Source organism: Protopterus annectens, chromosome 10.part0, assembly GCF_019279795.1.
Source record: "Protopterus annectens isolate FY-2018-M chromosome 10.part0, PAN1.0, whole genome shotgun sequence".
Taxonomy (NCBI): domain Eukaryota; kingdom Metazoa; phylum Chordata; order Ceratodontiformes; family Protopteridae; genus Protopterus; species Protopterus annectens.
In genome coordinates this window covers 1,704,340,618-1,704,365,830 of record NC_056744.1, presented here as the reverse complement: position 1 = coordinate 1,704,365,830, position 25,213 = coordinate 1,704,340,618, and the positions used below count along the sequence as shown (strand labels likewise).

Sequence of the window (25,213 nt, the reverse complement as noted above, 5' to 3'; positions counted from 1 at the left end):
AATTAAAGTTCATGAAATTAGTATTGTTTCACTTTTTGATGTCAGCCAATATTGCTCTTCGAAGCATCTACAATGTGCCCAGTAATGACTCCTTCTGCAGTTTGTACAGAGTTACATGCATTGGTAGCATGTCTAAATATGATTGTAGACTCTTTTTTATAAGACCCATTGCTCCTACTACTATTGGAACTATCTGGGTATCTTTCTTCCACATTGCTCTCAAATCTGCTTGCAAATCCTGATATTTTTATAAGTTTGTGCCTCTCTGTATGTAGGATACTGTAGTCACTGGGTGTGTCAATTTAAATGATCAATGCTATTTTTATCTTCTTTTCTTGGATCATTATATGTGGTTTTCTAGCATCTATCTTTTGAACTATTGGTAATGGATGATCCCATGTGATGCAGACTTCATCATTTCCTATGATGCTTTGTGGATCATGTTCCCAGTATTTTTCAACCACTTCAATACCGTAATGTTTACACAATCCCCAGTTCAACAGTCTCGCCACACTATTGCGCCTTTCAGTGTACCGGGCCTCTGCAATTAGTACGTCCAAACCAGCAATGAGGTGTGCAACTGTTTCCAATTCTGTTTTACAAAACCTGCATTTGTCTGTTTCTCCCACTTGTTCAGTGGAGTTTGTACAACAATGTGTACATAGCCCAGAATCTTGTGCAACCAATATTAACCTTTTATCTCATGATTTGAATTCACCTCTCCTTAATGATTCCTGCATTCATTCCTGATCAACATGAGGTCCTTCCAGAAATTTTCTATACTTGCAACTGTATTTATGCATTTTCCAAATTTTTTGCCTTTTCATCTGGTCCTTCACCTTATATTCTTTCTTTTGTTTTTTGGCACATTCAGTTGCTGCCTGATTTTATCTACTTCTGGTTTGTCTTCCATTCCTACTTGACACAGATATGCTTCAGCTAGGTTAAGCAGAGAAGTCATCTTAGACTTAGTCTCATGTTTCAAAACTTTCACTACAGTTGGGTCTTGTTTGATCAGCAGATATGTGTGGAGTCCCATCACTGCAGATCTATACATCTAATCAATTTCAAGGAGGCCCATCCCTCATTCAGAACGGGGAATATATCTTGGTAAGCACTGATTTTTATAGATCTGGTGAGCATGGAGCACCCATTTTGTTTTAATATCTAATCTATCTTTCACATTTTGAGGCCAATCAATCACTCCAAAACTGTAAGTTAGGACAGGCAGAGCAAATTGGTTTATAGCTTGGATTTTGTTCCTGGATGTCAACGCTGTTTTGCCCCTGTGTGTGTCTTTCCATGCTTTACTAGAGCACTACTTTGTCTGAAACACTTACTGCATTCAGGACATTTATATGGTCTTGCCCCTGTGTGAGTCATTTCATGTTTTACTAGAGTACCTGTTTGTCGGAAACACTTACTGCATTTAGGACATTTATATGGTCTCGTCCCGGTGTGAATCCTTTCATGTACTACTAGATGGCCTCTTAGTCTGAAACACTTATTGCATTCAGGACATTTATATGGTTTCTCCCCACTGTGAACTGACAGATGATTTCTAAGGGTACTAGTTGTTGTAAAACCTTTGTTGCATTCAGGACATTTATATGGTCTCTCCCTCATGTGAGTCCTTTCATGTGTTATTAGATTCTCTCTTAGTCTGAAACACTTATTGCATTCAGGACATTTATATGGTTTCTCCCCACTGTGAACTGACCGATGTTTTCTAAGGTGACTAGTTGTTATGAAACCCTTATTGCACTCAGGACATTTATATGGTTTCTCCCCACTGTGAACTGACAGATGTTTTCTAAGGTGACTACCTGTTATGAAACGCTTATCGCACTCAGGACATGTATATGGTCTCTCACTTTCTCCCATGTGAGTCATTTTGTGTTGCACTAGAGCAGTCCTTTGTCTGAAACACTTATTGCATTCAGGACATTGATATGGTTTCTCATTGTTGTGAATCCTTTCATGTATTACTAGATGGATCCTTCGTTTGAAACATTTATTGCATTCAGGACATTTATATGGTCTCATCCCAGTGTGAATCCTTTCATGTGTTACTAGATGGATCCTTCGTTTGAAACGCTTATTGTATTCAGGACATTTATGTGGTTTCTTTTCTTCGTGAGCTCTCTGATGTACTAATGGACTTTGCTGAACTATAGAACTTCGCTCACATTCAGAGTTCATGTAGAAGGTGTATCCAGGATGAAGCTGTGGTACAGATTTAACAGGATGCTTCTCAGAGCCCTTCACAGTTTGAACAGAGTGCTGCAGGTTCTCTGTAGGAGAATGTAATTGAGATACTCCAAGTGATGGCTGCTGACTCCAGCAAATGCTCCATTCTTTGCCCCCATTGCCTACAAAAAGATCAATTATTAGTACAGTATCACAATGATGAAATAAATGTGTTTCCTTTTACTAACAGCACACATGCAGTTTTTTCTATTTTAAATATTATGAATTTATTTTCCATTTTTAAAGTTAACATTTTCTGCTGCTATTAACATGATGAAAAAAGCAAAAACAATTCAGACTCAATTTATGAGAAGTTAGTCTTCTATGAACAGTTATAAGAGGTACAAAAACAGTACAGACCTAACAAAATAATTTGCAAAAATCAATAGTTTTGAATATATAATATACCAACCAATCATACCTACAGGCATACTTCTCCACTTTTCCTAATATTTATTAAAGTCAAACCATAGATGTAATGTAACCTTGACTCCCATAACATTGTTTCATCTTTACATGCAAACCTATTTGTAGTGTGGCATTTAAATGCAACATTCTGCACTTCCCTGGGAGGCTGAAAGTGGTCCTTTCAGATATTCACCGGTTGCCAAACTTCAAAAAATAAAAAAATAGATAAACTGGCAAAATGTGTGACACATGATCAAATAAGAACAGAAGTGCAAAGCACACTGAAATTGAGTGCAACAATGTAACAACTGGTTACAATGAAGTGCAACAATGTCTTTAATATAAGCAGATTACAGACCATCATTTACTAATATACGTTTACACTGTTAAATTTCATTCTCAACACTTGAAATTGCCATGCCATTGCTGCAAAGGATTTTTGAGAGTGGAAATGAGTAACATACCTCAAACTGCACATCCAGAAAAAGTAGCACGGCATAACCACCTTAACAGTGGATATTTGTGTGTGGTCACTGTTGTAGTCATGGCAACAGGGAGCTCTGTCCCAGGATAAGGTCCGATATACATCCAGAAGTTTAGAGAGGAGCACCCTTCCACCTTGGCCAGGCTGATGCCACCTTATCTACCCAACACATCTGCACATACTTGGCATAAAGGTGACATCCAATCATAAAATCTTTGGATATTTCTTGCCTCTTCATAAATCACAGTCTGTCACAATGCTGTAGAGGAATTTCTCCAGAGATATTAAGCTGAGATCCAGAGAGTTCGACACTTCCTAAGGAGAACCACCAAGAAGAAAGCATAAGGAAAAAAAAATGAAACAAAGGATCAGGCTTAGGATGAAAGGTCATGGGAACTCACCCCAGCCCTAGGTTCCTAAGACAGAGGGGACCAGACTGCAGCAGTAACCACTTTCAAACATCTCCAGTTATGGTCAGTTTGTTACACAGCTGTACCATGTTCTTCATGTGGATCATTGCAGTCGTCATAAATTCAAAGAAGCTTGTTAAAGCTTACGCTGTAATTATTTAGGACAGAAGGGCAACATGCTTTCAATATGGCAGGAGCTAATAAAGCACTAGCCATAAAGATAACGTCCATCTGTAGTGCTTAAGAAAGGTGTGTACCGAGGACCATGTGGCACCCTCTAAAATGTCCTGTACACTGACCCCTTTCACGTAGGCTCTAGTGGTTGCTGTGGATCTGTTGTGCATGTTCTGACTTTCATTGTGGAGAACTATTATGGACTGTGTGATGAATGATAATGCTGGAAATATCCATTTTGTAACAGTCTGCTTGGACATGGGGTATTTTTTTTTCAGTAAAAGCTATAAACAACTGGTTTGTCTTTCTAATGTCCTTAATGTGGTCTACATAAAATCTCAGCCCATTAAGGGTAGAAGTATTTCTTCCTTGTTCTAAGCTATATAGAGAAAAGACTGGTAGCTGGAGAGCTTAGCATTGGCTTATTTCCATAATGACTTGGGACAGAAAGGAGGTGATTAGCATGCAGAGTCACCCTGTTTTTGTGAAATGCCATTAAAGGTTTCTTTTACATTAAGGCCTGGAGCTATTTGACTCTTTTGGTGATTGCAACTACAATTAAAAGTGCAGTTATGCAAAACAAAAACTTTGCAGTTGCACTTAATATCACTTCAAATGTCAACAAAGTCAGTTTTTCAAAAGTCACAGGCTGGAGCCAATTATTCTGAGGTACAGAATGTCCTTCCAAAACTGCATGGCAGGTGGTGTGAATGTTAGGGAAGGTCTAGCAGCAGATAAGCAGAAATGGCTGTGATGTGTACCCTCAATGAGGTGTATTCTAAACTAGAAGAAAGAAGTTTGGGGAGGTAGAGAAGCACCATAGGTACTTCCCCCTTTTTATGGTACAAGTTCCTCCTTTGGCACCACAGGATAAATCTGTTACATTTCATTAATTATGATCTTTTGGGACTAGGTCTCCTAGCTTTCACCATGATTTTTTACACCTCACTGGAGTAAATTTGTTTGAAGGTAAGCATAGACATAGCCTCCATGCTGTTATATTCAGGGTGGACAGAAAACATACACGCTGTATCAGAAGGCTGGCATCCTGTCAGCTCACCCTTCACTGAGTTTTCCTGTGAGGTTATGTATGTAGTGGTTAGGAGAAACTTGAAATGCATAGCTGATGTATCTAACCTATTAACCTACACAGATGATAGGAGTGAGTTCCTCCCTGCTTATGTACTACATCACTGTGGTGCTGTCTATAACCCCCTTCAAAATCCCTGACCCAAAGAGTGTCTTCAGCATTCTCACAGCATAAATGACTACTAACATTTCTTTCATATTTATGTGCATTTTCTATTTCTTAAGAGTTCCATTTGTCCTGCTCTAAGGTGGAAATACCTCAGGCCTTGTCCGATTTATCCATGGTTTGGGTCTGGTTGTGACCTGGTCATTTAAAGGGCATCCATTTTTTTCATCTGGTTCACCCATCAAACTAATTCCCTATTTGCACAAAACATCAGAGTTTAATTTTTAAGAGTTCCAACTACTGATCTCAAGAATTCCTTAGAAACCATTGTAATTCCCTCATGTGATACCTGGCTAGAGAAGCCACATGGACAGCTGAAGTCACATTACCTAGAATCTCAAAAGTTTGTCTAGCAGTCTACTTTATTAAGGCTGTCACATTTTTGAAGAATGTTACAGCCTCCATTTTCTAGGCTGGGAGAAGGGCCCTGCAAAGATTCATGTTCTGTAGTGCCCACAGAAAGTCTTCTGGACTGGACTCAGACTGGACTTTAGGTGACTGCGAGTGAAGTATGCCTTAAACTCTGCTTTTATACATTCTGTAATATAGCCTACTTTGCAGCTTTTGCTGGTACATTGTTTTAATTGCTACTACCATCTTGAATATAAAAAGCAAGAGATTAAGGAATATATTAAAACTAGTGTAGAAAAGTATCACATTACAAATCAGACAACTATGTTAATTTAGAATGCTTTTCCCTACTGATGGAAAAAAAGAGGGGAATGAAATCAGGGATACAGACCTGCAAGTAAGGACTTAATGTAGTTTTCTGAAAAACATTTTTTGTTTATTTTTTAATAAGATGAAGTCCCCACGTGGATGGGTCCCATGTTTGCACACCAGTTTCAAAGAGCATAACTGCATGCAGCTACTTAAAAAGAAAAACTCTTGAGAAAATTCATACAGTTTATCCTTTCCCTCCTGATGATGTGAAAGAAAAAATGGGACAATGTTTTTTTTTCTGCATATGAGAAAACCTTGAAGTATGGAAGAACATACAAGAAGGAGGGATCACACAGCCTAGAGAGAAAAATGCTAAAAGAACACTGAACTTTTCACCCATGTGGACAGATACTTAATTTTTACTGATGAATACTTAGGGTCTTATTTCTCTTATACCATCCATGTTTAAATATTATTATTATTATTATTATTATTATTATTATTGCTATTATTAATAACAATAATGTGCCATCTTGTTGACACTGCAAATAAGTGTTTTTGTGCTTTGTCCATGCTTACATATACAGACAGCTAGATATACACACAGACACGAGGCCCAGCATAATAAAATGGAAATCAACCAACAGCTACAAAGACACATTCATTTCAGGGTGAGAGTCAGTGGGAGATTATCAAGACATCAGCTGAAATAGATAAGCATACCCACATATAATGCTGAACTAGAGAAGCACGCCCACATACAATCATTTCTTTCTGATTTGTTAAAGTTCAATTTTATAGGTTCATAGGTTCATACTAGGCTATCTGCCCTAGGGCATTTATAAACCTAGCCAGAGTGTGTTTGGCTTTCGCCACCCATTTTAAATGAATTTTGCTATGCCCTTTTTCAAGGTTAGTATACTGTGCCTCTGTCTAACAGTGACACAGAAGTGATACCCGGGGTAAACCTACGATCTCCCATCCACTCATCAAGATTCCTCTTGAAGAGAGTCGATGAGGGACTCTGCCTAACCTGGACTGGGATTTTATTCCAGAGTGAAGGGAGCCTCTGGGTTATGAATCTGTCCCTCCAGCATGTCCTATTTATTTCAGTGCTGAGGTTCAAGTCTCTCGAGCGTGTAGCTCGATGGGATTTGGATTTTCTGAGGTGCAGCATGTCCATTAATTCCGGGATGGACATGGCTTTATACGTCAGGCACAGATCGCCTCTGAGCAGGTGGTATGCCACTGAGTAGAGCTGGAGTTTCTTTAACCGGGCAGCATATGGCATCTGTTTGAGCCCTTTGATCCTCTTGGTGAGGTACTTTTGGGGTCTTTCCAGTTGCTGCAGGTGTCTGGTAAGGTACATCCCAAAAGGGGCATTGTACTCAATTATGGGCCTGATGAGGGATGAGTAAAGAGGCATGATGACCTCCCCTGATCTAGATGTGAATCCCTTCATGATTAGGTGGGCTATATAAAATGTTTTTCTAACCACTTTGGCCATGTGGTTGTCAAATGAGAGATTGCTATCAACTTGGGTCCCCAGGTCCCTAATTACTTCTTCTGTACTTAATGGATTACCACCTATGTGGTAATTTGTGGGCACTTTGTTTTTGCCAAAGGGGATGACTACACTTTTTGGCGTTTAGCTTGAGGCCATGGCTCTGGCACCAGTTGTCTGTTTCTATGAGGCCCTTTTGGAGGATGCTTGTGTCAGCTGGAGAGTCGATTATGGCATCCAGTTTGCAGTCATCTGCGAACTTGGTCAGCCACAGTCCTTCCATGTTGGCCTGTACCTCCGAGAAATATATACCGAACAAGAGAAGTCCCAGGACTGAGCCTTGTGGGACGCCACTTGTAACTGGTTTGGAGTCTAACATGGCTCCAGCAATTCTAACCATGTGGGTTCTGTCCTTGAGCCAGTTTGCAACCCATCTAGTGACATAGGGGTTTATATTTAAGCTAGTGAGCTTTTGGTGAGGTCCAGGTAGGCTGTGTGGACCACTTTCCCCTCGTCAATGGCCTTGGTGACAGTTTCAAAGAAATCGACCAGGTTTAAGAGGCAGGATCTGCCCTTAACAAAGCCGAACTGGGTAGGATCCAGTGTCTGTAGGTCCCCAATATCTTTATTTATGAGGTCCATGATGATCCCTTCCATAGCTTTGCAGACCAAGCTAGTCAGGCTTATGGGGCGATAGTTTCCAGGATCCGTTGAGGCACCACCTTTGTGGAGAGGGACCACTGTTGCTGTACGCCACTCTTTGGGTACATATCCTGTAGTAAGGCTGAGACTGAACAGTAATTTTATGTTTGGGTTTAGCTCTTCTTGGAGTTCATGTAGGACGCAGCCCAGGACACCGTCTGGTCCCATTGATGCTGTGTTTTTTGCTTTGGAGAGGGCGGCTCTTACCTGAGCATCTGAGATGTCAGGGGGGCAGCACTCTGCTGGGATAGATATTTGCCCTTTTGGTGGTGGTGGTGGGGGGGTTTGCACTGAACCTGTAAGCTAGGATGTTGGCAATGTCTGTGGGTTCGGTGTATTTTTTATTTTGGACTAATTCTGAGCAAATCTGGGAATTCCCACCCAGGTTCCTTACATAACTAAAGAAAGCCTTGTAATTATCCTTAGTGTCCTGTGCAATTTTTCTCTCAAAGCTGGCCTTAAACGATTTTATGAGTGCCCGTAGTTTTTTGCTAATACTGATCAGAGATGCCTTCCCTTTTTGGGATTTTGCTCTATCATGTAGTAGCTTCCTCCTTCTATTGTATAGTTTGTTTATGGCTGGGGTCCACCAGACAGGACGTCTGCCTTTGGAGGATTGGGTTTTGGTTTTATTTGGGATTGCATGATCCATGCATTCCTGAAGGTGTTCATAGAATGCGTTTATAAAGGATTCTGCGGTCTGGGCCCTATTTTCCACAAGCCCGGGGGCTTTGAAGGATTCCACCTCGGTTTTGAGGAGTGTGAAATTTGCTTTAGAGAAGTTTTTCACTGTGGTTTTCTGGGCAGGGGGTAGAGTCGGGATGTGAATATCCAGTGAGATTAGTTTATGGTCTGATCTTACCAGTGAGGGATACACTTCTGGTCTGGAGCACAGAGTCCCCATGTTGGTGATGATCAGGTCCAGTATGTTCTCCCCTCTTGTGGGAGTGGTAACAAGCTGTTCCATAGCATTTGAGTTTATAAATTCTAGGAACCTTTGGGCTAGGGTGTTGGAGCTAGAGTAATGCTCCCAGTCTATGTCTGGGTAGTTGAAGTCGCCCAATATAATGGTGTTTGGTGCAACGATTGAAAAAGCTAAGACTGTTCTCTGTTGCATACCGCTTTCGCAGAGGCGATCTCTGTCTAACGTACAGAGCCATGTCCAACCCAGAATTGTTGAACATGCTCCATCTTAGCAAAACAAAATCTACTTGAGCTACATGCCCTAGGGATATAAACCTCAACACAACAATGAATAGAACATGCTGGAGGGATAGATTCCCTTCACAGAGACTTCCCTTACTATGGAACAGGGTCCTGATCTACGTAAGACAGAGCCCCTCACTGTCAACTCTTCAAGAGGAACCTTGATGAGTAGATGAGTAACAGAAAGTTCAAACCGGGGATCACACCAACAGCACTACTAGATAGGGGCCAAGGGTACTAGCTGCTAGTACAAGGGTCTAGGGAACTACTAAAGGGGCGGTGAATACTGTACAACGTGGCTGGGCTAATATATGCCTTCGGGCAGATAGACCAGTACCAACCTATGAACCTATTTTAATGCATTTTGAAGAACTATACGAAGAATAAACGATCTATGGAAGCAGACAATATTATTTAGATGAGAGGAAAATGCCATTTGCAAGTTTAATACACAGTTCTTTAACTGTTTCTGGTATTTAGGCAATTTACTTGTTCATGATCCACATTTACATAAAGTGAGTGGTGAACTGAGAGACGAGGACAATTATAGAAATGAATCACTACTTAGACTATGTTTAAAATGTATGCAGCAATCCATAATGAATATGCTATAAAAAATTGCACAATACATAATATATGCTTTAATGATGTTAAGGGTACAGCAGTGGCAGGTTCCGTTGGTATTAGATGTAACAAAATGTTTGCTCCTTCCCCCTTTTTAGGGCTTCCTACTTTGGCAGTCTTGATGAAAAGCACAATCAGGGCTGTCATCCAGGCAGCCAGTAAAGGGTCTGGTCTTAAGTAATTTCTGTTCCCATGCATGTCTAGTAGCCCTTCGAAGATGGGCATGCAATAGGTATAAGAGCTATAACTTAATGTGCATCTGATAAAAACCCACAGATGACCCCTGCCCCAGGCACAGATACTTCTATAATGTTTTCCCAATTTGCACCAGTTAATTTTAGCAGAATGCTGCCTCACTATGCAAGACATGCAAGGAGGGACAGCCTTTTCATTCTCCACCCTTCCCAGTGAACTCCCCCAACGCTCTGTATGCTGTTCGATCCCAGACCATTTCAGTTGTAGTCAGGTATCTATGACATCTACATCTCAGAACCAACACATGAACTCATAGTTTGGAAATGCCTACAAATTTTACTGTCATGGGACAGTGAATGCTATTACATAATCAGTTTTTCTTACAGATAAAATACAATTAGAAACAATTAGAAAATGGAATAGTGACCTGTTTCATAATTCACATATTAGACATGGGCGTCCAGAAATCCATACACAAAACACAGCTGTCTTTATATCTTGTATAATGACAGTAAATTGTAATTTGTGGTTTAACTGCAATACGTCTAGCAGGAAAAAAATAAATAAATCAGTGCCGGACATGCTTACATCAGTTAATGCAAGAAACAACTCATTTATTTAGTTGCTAGTTTATTGGGTTAACTAAATTAGGCCTCAGACCCTTTGAAGCCATGGCTACACCAACCGTAAGCTAAAATACACAGTATTGAGATAAGAAATATTGAATAACACGAAAATTGAAAAGAATCACTAACTGGTGTAACACAGTAGACGTGGAAGCATGGAAAAGAATCACTAACTGATGTAACACAGTAGACGTGGAAGCATGGAAAAGACTCGCCAACTGATGTAACACAGTAGACGTGGAAGCATGGAAAAGAATCACTAACCGATGTAACACAGTAGACGTGGAAGCATGGAAAAGAATCACTAACCGATGTAACACAGTAGACGTGGAAGCAAGGAAAAGAATCACTAACTGATGTAACACAGTAGACGTGGAAGCATGGAAAAGAATCACTAACCGATGTAACACAGTAGACGTGGAAGCATGGAAAAGAATCACTAACCGATGTAACACAGTAAACGTGGAAGCATGGAAAAGAATCACTAGCTGATGTAACACAGTAGACGTGGAAGCATGGAAAAGAATCACTAACTGGTGTAATAGTAGACGTGGAAGCATGGAAAAGAATCACTAACTGGTGTAACACAGTAAACGTGGAAGCATGGAAAAGAATCACTAAAGTACAGTTTTGTACCTACCATATATGTAGATGTCCGATAGGTATGCATCTGCAGTCATAACATATGGATTGTCCTGCCTCAGGCAGCCCCTCGGTCGGCCGGATTCCAAAGTCTGGGTCTGGCCTCGGCTGATGTCGCACTTTCCCCGACGTCAGAGCGTCTGGGGTATAAAAGCATCAGCCGACGCCATTTTCCTCAGTTTTTCTTGCCCCAGATGCCAGGTGCCCTCTAGGAAGGCTAAATTTGGATAAATGCTGAAAAGTTCCAAACATTTGCAAATTATATACATGAATAAACAAACAAATACACCATAATAGATTCCCCCAGCCAGCTAAAAGAGGGGTAAGCACCCAAGGAATACCAAAGAGGGTAGGAGGAGGGTAATCCTGACTGCAGATGCATACCTATCGGACATCTACATTTATGGTAGGTACAAAACTGTACTATGTCCTTCAAGGATGCATCTGCAGTCATAACATATGGGTAGAATACCATAGCCAATCTGGGGGTGGTGGTGGTACTAAGAAAAGGATGGTGTAGTTAAGATCCCCTGCAGGACTGCAGTTGCAAACCCTGCTCTGGATCTAGAGTATAAAGGTAAATTGTAATGCTTGGCAAATGTATGCACGGAGGTCCAAGTAGCAGCTTCTAAAATGTCCTTGGTAGCCACCCCCCGTAGGAAGGCTGTAGTGGTGGCTGTGGCCCTTGTGGAGTGAGGCCTGATGTTTTCAGGAACTGTCTTTCCATGAAAGGAGTAGCAAAAGCGAATGCAATTTCCTATCCATTTTGAAATTGTCTGTTTGGAAATTGCTCTTCCTTGCACCCCAGTTGCATATGCTACAAAAAGTTGGTCTGTTTTTCTGCTAGTTTTTGTTCTGTCCAAATAGTAGCGTAGTTGTCTGTGTATATCCAGGTGTCTGTGTATATCCAGGGTGTGCAAAAGTTTTTCCCCTTTATTCTGTGGATTAGGGAAGAACGTAGGCAAGTGAATAGCTTGGTTCAAGGATACCCTAGATACCACCTTTGGCATAAAAGTAGGATTGGTTCTTAGTGACACTCTATCCTGGTGGAAAATAAGAAAAGGCTGCACTGCCATTAATGCTTGTAACTCAGATACTCTTCTTGCTGAAGTGATTGCCAGAAGGAATGTAGTTTTCCAAGATAGAAACTGTAGATCCGCTGATGCTGCTGGTTCAAAAGGAGGTAGTGTCAGTTTTTCCAGCACAAAGTTGAGATCCCAGGCAGGTAGAGGGGGTCTTATTGGAGGTTTAACATTTTTGATCCCTCTCAGAAATTGCCTGAGGAGAGGGTGTGAGAAGATAGGTGGATCCACATTGTATTCTGCTGAAATTGCTGAAGCATGAATCTTAATGGAAGAATAGGACAGGCCATTGTGGAACAATTCTGCTAAATATTCTAGGATATGTGCTAGGTTTGCCACTGTGACATCTGTGCCCTTTGATGTGCTCCAAATGAGGTATCTTCCATTTAGCTGAGTATGTCTTCCTTGTGGAAGGCCTGCGAGCCTCCAGGATAATGTCCTTCACCCTCTGAGATAAGACAGTTTGATTGGGATTTAAGGAATTTTCCAGGCAGTTAGCTGCAATGTTTTCAAGTTGGGATGCAGGGTCTTGAAATTGTTCTGCGTTAGAAGAAGAGGCCATAGGGGGAGAGGCCATGATTTTGCCTGAGACATGTTTCTCAATAGTGGATACCTGTGCTGTCTTGGCCAGTCCGGAGCTATTAGTATCACTTTTGGCTGTTCCTCCCTGATTTTCAGTAGAACCTTGTGCTTCAATGGGAGAGGTGGGAAGGCATATACTGTTAGGGCTTTCCAGCTGAAAGAGAGAGAGTCCACCCTCCAAGCTTGTGGGTGGTATGTCCTTGAGCAGAATGTCTTCAGTTGATGGTTGAGTGGGGAGGCGAACAGATCTATCTCCGGCATTCCCCATGTCTTTGTTATGAGCTTGAAGATGTCTGGGTGTAGCATCCATTCGTGTGCATCCATAGTAGTTCTGCTTAGGCTGTCCGCCAGTGCATTTTCTTTCCCTGACACGAATTGGGCCTGTGGTTGGATATTGAGATTCAGGCATAGATCCCACAGATTCATAGCCATCCGGCATAGCAGGTAGGAATGTGTGCCACCCTGTTTGTTTATGTACCACATGACCGTGGTGTTGTCTGTCCTTATTAACAGATGTCCTTGTTGGAGGAAGGGTTTGAATGCCTCGATTGCATGCCTCACTGCCAGCATTTCCTTTTGGTTTATGTGCATGCTTAGTTGCCCTTGAGGCCATAGGCCTTGGATGCATTTGTCCTCCATGTGTGCTCCCCATCCTCGGTCCGAGGTGTCTGTGGTGATGGTCTGCCTTGCTTTTGGTTTGTTGAAAGGCAACCCTCTGTTGGACTGGCAGGCCTGAGCCCACCACAGGAATTCCTTTTGAAGACATGGAATGATTGGTATCATGGTTTCTAAACTGTGACTGTGTTGAGACCATACACTCCTTAGGTACCACTGTAATTTCCTCATATGCAGTCTGGCATGTGGGATTAGAATTATGCAGGATGCCATGTAACTCAGGGCCTGCAGGATTTTCCTTGCAGTAAGCTGAGTTTGCTTTGTCAAAATCATGAAGTAATCTGGAAGTTGTTTTTGCTTTTCTTCTGTGAGAAAGGCCATTTGGGTGTTTGTGTCCAGATCTGCACCCAAAAAGGTGATCCTTTGGGATGGTACTAGTCTTGACTTTTGGATGTTGACTGTGTATCCCAAGGCTTGCAACAGGTGTATGGCATAGGCCAAGTCCTTTAACAATGTCTTCTTGTTGTCCGCTTGTATTAGGCAGTCGTCCAGGTATGGATAAATTTGAATTCCCTGTAGTCTGCAATGCGCAACTACTGATGCCAGGCATTTTGTGAATACTCTGGGCGCAGTAGATAAGCCAAAGGGCAATGCTGAGAATTGATAATGCTCTGATCCTGCAAGAAATCTGAGGTGTCTTCTGCAACTTGGTCGGATAGGGACGTGCAGGTATGCCTCCTTGAGATCTCGAGTCACCAGCCAAGACTCCTTGCCCAACATGGGAAGAAGTTGCTGTAGGGTCAGCATTTTGAATTTTGGCACAATGAGATAAGTGTTGAGTGCGGACAGGTCGAGAATAGGCCTCCATTGATTTTCTTTTCTTGGTACAAGGAATAGTCTGGAATAAAATCCTTGGCCTTGTTCAGAACATGGCACCTTTTCTATAGCTTTCTATAGCTTTCATCTGAAGTAAATTGTTGATTTGTTTTAAAGCCTCTGCCTTCTGATTTGGTGGAAGGTTTGGCATTCCGCTTCTTTTTGGCAAAGTGTGGAAGTGAAACCTGTATCCTTTGTCTATTATTTGCAATGCCCATGTATCCTTTGTAATATAATGCCAGTTTTTTGAGAATAAAGCCAGCTTTCCGCCCAAGGGTGCTTCCAGTTGATCCCTGGTAGGCGGAATCAGAGTCAAGTCATTGAGTCTGTCCTGTAGTAGTGGTTGTTGTTGTAGCTGTTGCACTACTCCTCTGGTTGGCAGGCTGCCACTGACGGCCTCTGTAGGAGCCCTTCGATTGACCTCTGCCTCTAGGGTGCCTGTTCCTGCCTCTCTGGGCTCTGTCCGAATCTGGAAAGGACCAATTCTTTGTAGGCCAGTTTCTGCTGAATCTCGGTGGTTGAACTTGCAGGAAATCTTTAACTGTTTGCACAGATTTTGCTTTTTCTTCAACCTTTTTTAGAATCTCCTGAGCAGGGGAGTCAAATAAATTTTGTTTCTCCATTGGAGCATCTAGGAGTTTAACTTTGACATGGTCTGGCAAAGATTGCTCCTTCAGCCAGGCATGCCTACGAATAACTGTCATAGCTGATCTAAATGAAGCCTCCAGTGCATCATAGCCACATTTTAAGAAATGATTACTAACCTGTTGTGAGTTATGTACCAAATCCTGAAGGGATTTACGGTCTAGGGGTTCAGGAGAAGAAAGTTTCTTATTCAGTTCATCTAACAAATACTCCTGGTACTGTATCATATGGAATTGACAGTTAAATGCCCTGACAGAAAGAGTTGCAGAGGTATACACCTTCTTACCCCATCTCTCTAAAGCTCTAGACTCTCTATCAGAGGGTAGGGGATTTTTGGCAGTAGCGGCTGCAACCCCTTTAGGGCCCTGAGAAATAGTTTCTGGGTCTGCAGAATGGGCTTTATACAGATGGAGATGAGAATCCGGGACCCTGTAATATCTGTCAGGTTTGGGAGGGGCCGGTGGAAGAGTATCAGGGGCTGTACTGACTTCATTGTACACATCATCAATTACATTTAGAACAGGAGGTATAGCTAAGGGCCTATGCTGAGGCAAATGCAAAAAGGTCCGTAATCTTTTTCTAGAATCAGAGAAATCCTGACCTTGCCATTGAAAGTGCTCTCTCATGGAGTGTAAAGTCTCCCCAAAGGAAAACTCTTCTGGGGGGGAGGCCGAAGGGATAGATTCCTCTGCATCTGAATCCTCATAAGGCGAGTAAGCCCCTTCCTGGTGGTCTGACAACTCAGATCCATCCGCGGAATCATCTGAGGAGTGGGGTTCAGAGGGGTCAGTCCTGGGCCTTTTGTCTGGAGGAGGATGAGAGGCCCTGTCTGGGTGAGGTTGTGAACCCCTAATTAAGGAGATAAGGTCCTCAGCCAGGCTGAGGATCTGTGAACTAGAGGAAGGCCTCTGGGGTGTAGATTTGGCAGGCAAAGCTTTTGAAAGTTTGGCAGCTTTAGCCCTAGAAAAGGCCTTAATGGACATAGAAGCTGGGGGCCTAGCAGCCCCACGTGCAGGGGTAGAAATGTCCAAAGGTATGGTGTCGGACAAATCCTGAACACTAGCTTCGGTAGGTAGTTCTGAAGCAGACTCAGCCGGGGCCTCTCGGGCCTCGGCGGTCGGAAGTATGGTTTCGGTAGAAGGAATGGTCGAGGACTCGGTTTCGGCCGAAACAGAGACACTCGCGGTAGGCCTAGACGCGGTTTCAGCCGAAACCGCGGGCCGCGAGTGTCGTTCCTTTTCCTTGCGTTTTTTGACCATATGTGAAGTCGGAGTCTCAGACGGCATTTTATAAGCAAAAGCGGCTCTGAAAAAATCCTCTGCAAACTCCGACCGACGTCTAAGAGTCCGTCGGTTGAAGGAGGCACAGGCTAAACAGGCCGATACGTCGTGGTCTGGGCCTAAGCAAGGAAGGCAGTAAGAATGGAAATCCTTATGAGGTATTTGTTTCCCACAAGTTAAACAATTATTTACTTTGTCTGACATCGGCTGAGGCAAGAAAGAGTCCCCAACGGGGTACTTAGCTTTTTTCGAAGTCTTCGGTAGCTGAAATCTCTGGATCTGACCGACTGGCACTTGCGAACAGCTTCTGCTTCGGGCACCGCACGGCAAGAAAGACTGAGGAAAATGGCATCGGCTGATGCTTTTATACCCCAGACGCTCTGATGTCGGGGAAAGTGCGACATCAGCCGAGGCCAGACCCAGACTTTGGAATCCGGCCGACCGAAGGGCTGCCTGAGGCAGGACAACCCATATGTTATGACTGCAGATGCATCCTTGAAGGACATCTGGTATAACACAGTAGACGTGAAAGCATGGAAAAGAATCACTAACTGGTGTAATAGTAGACGTGGAAGCATGGAAAAGAATCACTAACTGGTATAACACAGTAAACGTGGAAGCATGGAAAAGAATCACTAACTGGTATAACACAGTAGACGTGGGTAAGAAATGAAAAGTAAGAATAATTTAGTGTCGGTTGTTATCAATTTAGAATTATCATGAACAAAACATTACCTCTGAAGAATGACATTTGTAAGTATCTAACAGATCATCTTTTCAAATTTTTTTGTAAAAGTTAAAAGGTTCTTATTTTTCAACAGATAAGCTACTTCAGCAAAAGGAGCAACTTTCATGAAGACAATCTTAACCAACTTCTGCTAAACAATGAAAAAAAAGAGCAGCTAAGTTTTAGCAGTTAATATAAATTGATGAAATATGTATGCCAAATGTTTTAACACTTAGAGAACTTAGTAATTGTATTAGTTTATTAAAATAACGAGAAAATAATTTATAAAAATGTGAAAATGTTTTTAATGGTTTGGTAAAATAATTTTTATGTCATATGGCTGTGATACTATTTAATTACAGGATTGTGCAGTGATAATTAGCTCTGAATAAGTTCCAGGCTTGGTAACTTGGTGGATGAGAGAGATAAATATTATAGTGTTTTATTGTTTTTAATAAACAAGTTACTGAATTACAGTACTGAACAGTGTAGTGTAGAAATTTGGAGTGACATTTACACCCCTGGATTTTCTGATCATATTCTAACTCACCAAGAAATGTCTTTGATACTCTTTTCATAATGTCTTATAATAGCAAGGCAGTCTGATTGTGGAAAGTCTGCTAGCGAGCTGAATGAGCACTAGAAAGGTGCAACAGGGCTAACAGTTTCTTCAGCTTTAGAGTCCTGATTATATAGCTGTGTAAGAAAGGTAGCATCTTTGGTTACCTACAACTAGTATTTACTTATTTATCCTTTAATGACCAGTTGAGTCTCATTATGCTAGTGGCCTCTTTTCAGGGGAGACCTAAGGTGGTATTTATACCACTATGGACAATTTGGCCAGAACATCGGAGAACTTCCTGTACTATGTTTGGTACTTGCTGGGAGCGACAGGCTGGAGGGTAGTCACATTACAACACAGAAAAGAAAGGGATCTACTGAAGAGATTTCTGCTTGAGTTGCAGTAGAAAATACTGAACTTGAAAGAGGATTATTGAATAAGAAATTGCTTAAGTTGTTGGATGAAAATGAACCTGCTACTTGCAAAGCTGAATATTGAAGTCAAACATTTGATCAGTATGCTGCAGGAGGAGGAGACACCTTCCTTCTGTATCAGGCTATAAATGTCAGGGTTCAATATTTGGCTCAGTTTAAACCTCAGTGACTCCATCTGCAGGTACAGAGCTTGCTGCTTCTGAGACTAGTTTGTTTGTGTCTTTCGGCTTTTTCCCGGTTAGGGGTCGCCACAGCGGAACTCCGGTCCGCTAATGATTGGCAGTTGATTTTTACGTACCGGCTTGCCAGGCCTGACGCACAACCTTCAACGAAGGAACGCCCATTCACGCATGTCTCCACGCAGAAGATGCTCTAGTTGAGAATCGAACCGGACAGCGTCTTACTGTGAGGCGACAACGCTACCGCAGCACCACCACCGTGGGATCCTGCTTCTGAGACTAGTATTTTTCTAAAAACATATGGTTAAATCTACTTCTGATACTGACTCTTCTGTTTCATAACAAGCAAGGAAACTACCTATGGTATGAGTATCTTCTAAAAACAATAAAGTACTTAACAGGTATGTGATTTGGGACAATACTGTTGCTCTTCAATTCACTACTAAAGAAATTCAGGCCTTGACACGTTGGTAAAGATGCATTTTGCTATGAAATGTTTGAAACATTTGCTGAAGAAGTTTTGACTAAAGGGATATTAAAGAAACTTTGCACTCCTTCGGCACCATATGACACTGTAAGTTTAAATAAACAGCCAAAAAGAGGTATTTATCTTGCAATTTAAAACTGCTGATGTAGAAGCAGCTCAGATTCAGTCTCACTTTTATGCATTATGCCATTCTGTTTTGGAAAAAAAAAAAAAAAAAACATGATGCCAGGAAAATATGGACAGCTGCTTGGGAATCCTAGGTAATACTGACAATGTCTGCATCCCAGTTTTGGGCACATTCCTGGTGTGCCTACTATTCTCTGGTTACAGGGCCTTTGTACCTTACAAGGACAACAAAAGACTTGTTTTCATTGTGGCTCTTATGAACATTTAATACAAACATGTTCCAAGAGAAAATGTGCTCAGTGCAGAGAGTTTGATTATACTATTCATAACTGTGAAACATTCTATAAAAATGCAGGAAAACTGAGCAGTTTTGGTTTGACTACCATCAAATTAAATTGTCATAACAGCAACAGCCTTGACCTGTTAGTATTATAGCTCCATTATGTATTGCAAAAATATATGAGGTTAAGACTGATATGCATAATGTTCTGACTGCAGAGTGACATAGGTGAACAAATCTCACATAGTACTAATGTTACAGATGATGAAGGTGATAAAAGTGGCCACGCAGACATAACTTCTATTTAAAAGTGAGCTTTAACACAATTGATGCTTCTAATACTATTTAGAAAAGGGTTAAGAAAAGAAAATTAAAGGGTAAAAGTTTGCAAAAAAAAGGGATGTGATAACCTAACTGAATGTTTCCATAATGTTAACAGCATTATTAATGAAAAAAGGTGTTTAATTATACAGGAAAGTTGCAAGACTACTCATTCAGATATTTGCCGTCTTTTGAATGTTTGTCTGTTGACTGCTAGCTAACATCACGAGCCACAGGTATTGTGAGTTCATAAAACTGTTTGGCCCTTTGACCAAGGTTTATGCTGTGGAAATGCCATACTCCATATTAAAAAAAAAGTTTAACATAGCTAGATTTGGTTATTTCCATTACTAGCAGACTTCTTACATATGATTTCAAGGGCCCTTTTGGTTTCATCCTTTTAATTATTGTACATGCACCAACTATCAATATCAGTAAAGTACAGTTTTGTACCTACCATAAATGTAGATGTTCGAAGATCCACATTGCTGCAGTCCTTACTTATGGGTAGTCCGCTGTCCTCGGTAGATCTGACATCAGAGCGTCAGGGTATAAAGGCGCATGACCGACGTCATATCCTCAGTCTTTTCTTGCCCCAGATGTCAGAAGGCCAAACAAGAAAGGGCACAGCCAAAAACAGAATACCTCCCAAAACAAGCCCAACAACAACCATCACCTAAAGCATAGCACCATGTCAAACTACAGTGGGGAAGGAGGGAGGGTATTTCTGCAGCAATGTGGATCTTCAAACATCTACATTTATGGTAGGTACAAAACTGTACTATGTTCTTCATCTCACATTGCTGCAGTCCTTACTTATGGGTAGAATCCCAAAGCAACGGAAAGGGAGGTTGGTAAAATCATAGAGCATTAGGGGCTGCTAAAATGCCCTGTAAAATTGCAGTGGCAAATCCAGCCCTAGACTTAGAATAAAGAGGAAGGTGGTAATGTTTAGAAAAAGTATGCACTGAACTCCAAGTAGCTGCCTCCAAAATGTCTTCGTAGCTACCCCCTTAGAAAGGCCGAGAAGTAGCAGTAGCCCTAGTGGAATGAGGCCTGATTCCAGCAGGAATCTCCTTACCATGATGGGAATAACAGAAAGAAATACAAAACCCAATCCATTTAGAAATAGTTTGTTTTGAAACAGGTTTACCCTGTGAACCCAAACAAAAGAAACAAACAACTGCTGAGACTGTCTGAACTCCTTGGTTCTGCTCAAATAATAACGAACTGTCTGTGAATATCCAAAGTATGCAAAATTTTCTCCCCTTTATTTTGGGGGTTTGCATAAAAGTAGGCAAATGAATAGTTTGGTTTAAGGCCACACTAGAAACCACTTTAGGCATAAAGGAAGGATTAGTACGCAAAGATACCCTATCCTTATGAAAAATCAGGAAAGGCTCCACTGCCATGAGGGCCTGTAATTCAGAAACCCTTCTTGCAGAGGTAATGGCCAACAAAAAAGCAGTTTTCCATGACAAATACTTTAATTCGGCAGTAGCTGCAGGCTCAAAAGGTTGTAGAGTAAGTTTTTCCAACACAAAATTGAGATCCCAAGCAGGAGTAGGAGCTCTACGTGGGGTCTTATATTCTTTGCCCCTCTAAGAAATTGCTTAAACAAAGGATGAGAGAATAAAGGAGGGTCACAATCATAGTGAGCAGAAATGGCTGCAGCATGGACCTTTATCGAGGAGAAAGACAAACCCTTGTCCAATAACTCAGTAAGATATTGAAGAGCAACACTTAAATCAGGTTTGGAGACATCAAAGTCCTTTCCTTTGCTCCAAATAAAAATCTCCTCCATTTATCAGAGTAAACTTTCCTGGTACTAGGCCTCCTGGCATCCAAAATAACATTCAAAACTTGTTGTGGAAGCTGAGACCCTCCAGAGTCTAAAACAGAATATGCCAGGCTGTTAGGTGCAGAGACTGAATCTTGACATTGAGGAAGTGATTGCCCTCTTGTGACAAAAGGTGCGGAATCAAAGGCAGAGGCCATGGAGGTTCTCGTACTAAACTCCTCAGTAGTGGGTACCAGTGTTGTCGAGGCCAATCCGGTGCTATCAAAATCATGGTTGGCTTGTCTTGTCTGGCCTTCAAAAGTACCTTGGGAAGAAGAGGCAGAGGTGGAAAGGCATATACATGCAGATTGTTCCAACTGAATGAGAGAGCGTCCACCTTCCAAGCTGTGTGATGAAACATTTTTATGCAAAACTTTGGCAACTGGCAATTTAGTGGAGAAGCGAACAGATCTATGTCTGGAGTTCCCCATAACACTGTCAACTTTTGAAATACATGAGGATCCAATTTCCACTCGTGAGGATCCACTATTTGTCTGCTCAACACATCTGCTAAGGAGTTCTGTGCTCCTGGTAGAAACCTTGCCTGAAGATTGAGGTGTAGATTGAGAGCAGTTTCCCACAAAATCATCGCTTGCCTGCAAAGAGGGTAAGAATGGGTTCCCCCTTGCTTGTTGATGTACCACATGACAGTAGTGCTGTCTGTTTGAATCAACACCTGCCCTGGGTGAAGTAAATCTTTGAACGCCATCAATGCAAACTGGACTGCTAACATTTCCTTCAAGTTGATATGCAAATGTTGGAGTTTGACAGGCCACGTGTCTTGCACCCATTTTCCATTGAGGTGTGCTCCCCAAGCCTTGTCCGAGGCATCTGTCGTTAGAATCTGACTCGCCTCTGGCTGGGTCACAGAGAGTCCCTTGTTTAGGTGACATTCCTGAGCCCACCACAAAAACTCCTTCTGAATGCAAGGTATTATCTGAATGACAGTGTCTAGATCTTGGCAGTGCTGTGTCCATACATTTTTGAGATACCATTGAAGCTTCCTCATATGCAATTTGGCATTGGGAAGCACCAGAATACAAGATGCCATGAACCCCAAGGCTTGAAGGACTGTCCTTGCAGTCAGCCTGGACCGTAGAGACATTTGATGGAAATAAAGAGAAAGGCTTCTTTGTTTGTCCGGGGTCAAAAAGCCATCTGGGAAGCTGTATTCAGTCTCACACCCAGAAAGCACATGTCCTGAGAGGGTACTAGACTGGACTTTGTTTCGCTCACAGAATACCCTAGGCATCTTAACACTGCCATCACATACTGTAGATGATGAAGAAGTTCGTCCTTTTCTTGTGCAATAATCAGGCAATCGTCCAAATAAGGATAAATCTGTATTCCTCTTAGTCTGAAAAAAGCTATCACTGGAGCCAGAAACTTTGTGAACACTCTAAACAGTAGATAAGCCAAAGGGCAATGCAGAGAACTGATAATGTAAATTTCCAGCCCGAAAACGCAGGTACCTCCTGCAACTGGGCCCGATAGGAACATGAAGGTAAGCCTCTTTGAGATCCAGAGTAACCATCCAGTGATCTTTTCCCAACAGAGGTAAAAGTTGTTGTAAAGTCAGCATCTTGAACTTTGGAATGTCCAGGTAAGTGTTGAGGATAGATAAATCCAAAATTGGTCTCCACGTGTTCCCTTTCTTTGGAACTAGAAACAGGCGAGAATAACATCCTAGGCCCACTTCTGACAGAGGAACTGGCTGTATAGCTCCTATTTGAAGAAGTAAAGAAATTTGTTTGTGAGCCTCTATCCTTTGCTAAGGAGGGACGTCTGGGATGCCCTTGAAAGGAGGCATGGTATGGAAATAGAACTTGTAACCTCGGTTTATAATGTCCAATACCCATTTGTCCTGGGTGACTAAATGCCAATTTTGCTTGAAAAGCGCCAACTTTCCTCCCAAAGGAGCTGCCAGGCAAGAAGAATCTGGCAGCTGAAAATGCAGGTCATTGGGCCTGTTTACGAAAGGACTGGCCCCTGCCATCACCAGCAGATTGAGCAGGCGAACTCCATTGTCTCGGCCTGAAGGTACTCTGAGCTCTGCCCCTACCACGCCTAGATATACCCCTAGACTGAGAATCAGAAGAACACCCCTTAGTAGGCCAATTTCTACTAAACTTTGGAGGTTGTACCTGCAAAAATCTTTAACAGTCTGCATAGACTTAGCCTTGTCTTCCATTTTCTTTAAGACTGACTCCACAGGAGGACCAAACAAAACTTCAGACTGTAAGGGGGCATCCAGGATTCTAGACTTAACATGCTCAGACAAATTCTGATCCTTAAGCCAAATAACTGAACCAGTGGCAGCCACCCTAGAAGAAGCCTGTAAAGCATCAAAACCACATTGCAAAGAGTGCTTTCCCACCTGTTCAGAAACATGCACTAAATCCTGCAATTCTTTACACTCTATGCCCTCTGCCAAAGCATCCACTTTAGATCTTAGCTGAGAAAGGAGGAAATTCTGATACTTCAACATATGAAACTGGCAGTTCAAAGCTCTCATTGCTAAAGTAGAAGAGGTATACACCTTCTTACCCCATCTATCCAAAGCTCTAGCTTCCTTATCCAGAGGAACCGGATTCTTAACAACAGAGGCTCTAACACCCTTAGGCCCCTGACTAATAGTTTCTGGGTCCGCCCTAGGACTCTTATAAAGATATTTATGAGCCTCAGGCACCCTGTAATACCTGTCCGGTTTAACTGGAGCAGGAGGCACAGAATCTGGATTAAGAGAAGCTTCAGAGAAAACATCTGAAACAACATCCAAAACCGGAGGTATAGCTAAGGGTCTATGCTGTGGTAAAAACAAGAACTCCCTAAGTCTCTTCCGTGAATCAGAGTAATCCTGTCCTTCCCACTTAAAATGCTCCCTCATGGAATGCAGTGTTTCTGAAAATTAAAAATCCTCTGGAGGAGAAGCAGAAGGAGTGGAATCCTCTGCATCAGAATCAGAATAAGGAGGGAAATCTTGAATGTCCTCAGCAGAAGACTCTGAATCATCTGAGGCCTGCTCCAAACTTTCCAACTCTGGCTCCATCCTGGGCCTCTTATCAGGAGGGGGCATAGAACCTCTAATTAAAGTAATCAAATCCTCTGCCATTTTAAGCATGTGCTTTTTAGGCACAGACCCTGAAGAACCAGAACTGACACCAGAGGAAGGCAAAACAGACCTGCCCTTAGAAGGAGCCTTAGAAACAGTAACAGAAGGCCTAACCACCTTAGGCATAGAAGGGAGAATAGTAACCTGAGAGGCCTCTGCAGCCTGACCTGCCTCCTGAGAGGCCACATCATGTAAAATCAAAGTTTCCCCCTGGGCCTCAACAGAAACTTCAGCCGGATCCACCTGTTCAGCTGTAGCTTCTAAAGATCCGGCGTCCGTAACGGACGAATCATCCTGCCTAGGCTTTAAAGATTTGTCTTTGCGCTTCTTAGTAGAAGCAGGCCGGAACATCCGACGGCATATTATAATTACACCTCTTGCCAAAGACAAACCTAGCGCAATCTAACCTCCGTTTTATAGTGCGCTTATTAAACCTAGCACAAAACCGACACCCAACTACGCCGTGCTCGTCCCAAACAAGGAATACAAAGCAGTGGTAATCCCTATGCGGTATCTGTTTCCCACAAGAAATACAATTATTCACTTTTTCTGACATCCGTAAGTAACTGAGGCAAGAAAAACAAAAATATTTAGCAGGTACCAACTTGGTATCGATCTGAAACTCCAAAACGAAAAAATTTCGAGGGAATGGCACTTGCAACGCTGCTTCTGCATCGGACCATGCGGCAAAAGACTGAGGATATGACGCCGGTCATGCTTGTATACCCTGACGCCTGATGTCAGATCTAGGCGCCCATGACCGACGCCAGCCTAATACTTTGGGTCCGCCGGACCAGGACAGCGGACTACCCATAAGTAAGGACTGCAGCAATGTGAGATGAAGAACATCAGACACTTATAATACTACAGTAGTCCCCAACTGAAACAACATAAACATACAAGTTCAAAATAAGTTCTACAG

General features: G+C 42.1%; 1 protein-coding gene across 1 annotated transcript in view; it reads right to left on the bottom strand.

Moving 5' to 3' along the window:
* Positions 1-1,059: 1,059 nt before the first annotated feature.
* LOC122813933 (zinc finger protein 480-like) overlaps positions 1,060-25,213 on the bottom strand; it is a 177,380-nt gene continuing 153,226 nt past the window's right edge. The window contains exon 6 of the mRNA XM_044086479.1: positions 1,060-2,372. Coding sequence (XP_043942414.1) covers positions 1,270-2,372 — 1,103 coding nt within the window. The 3' untranslated portion in view covers positions 1,060-1,269. The remainder of the gene's footprint in view (positions 2,373-25,213) is intronic.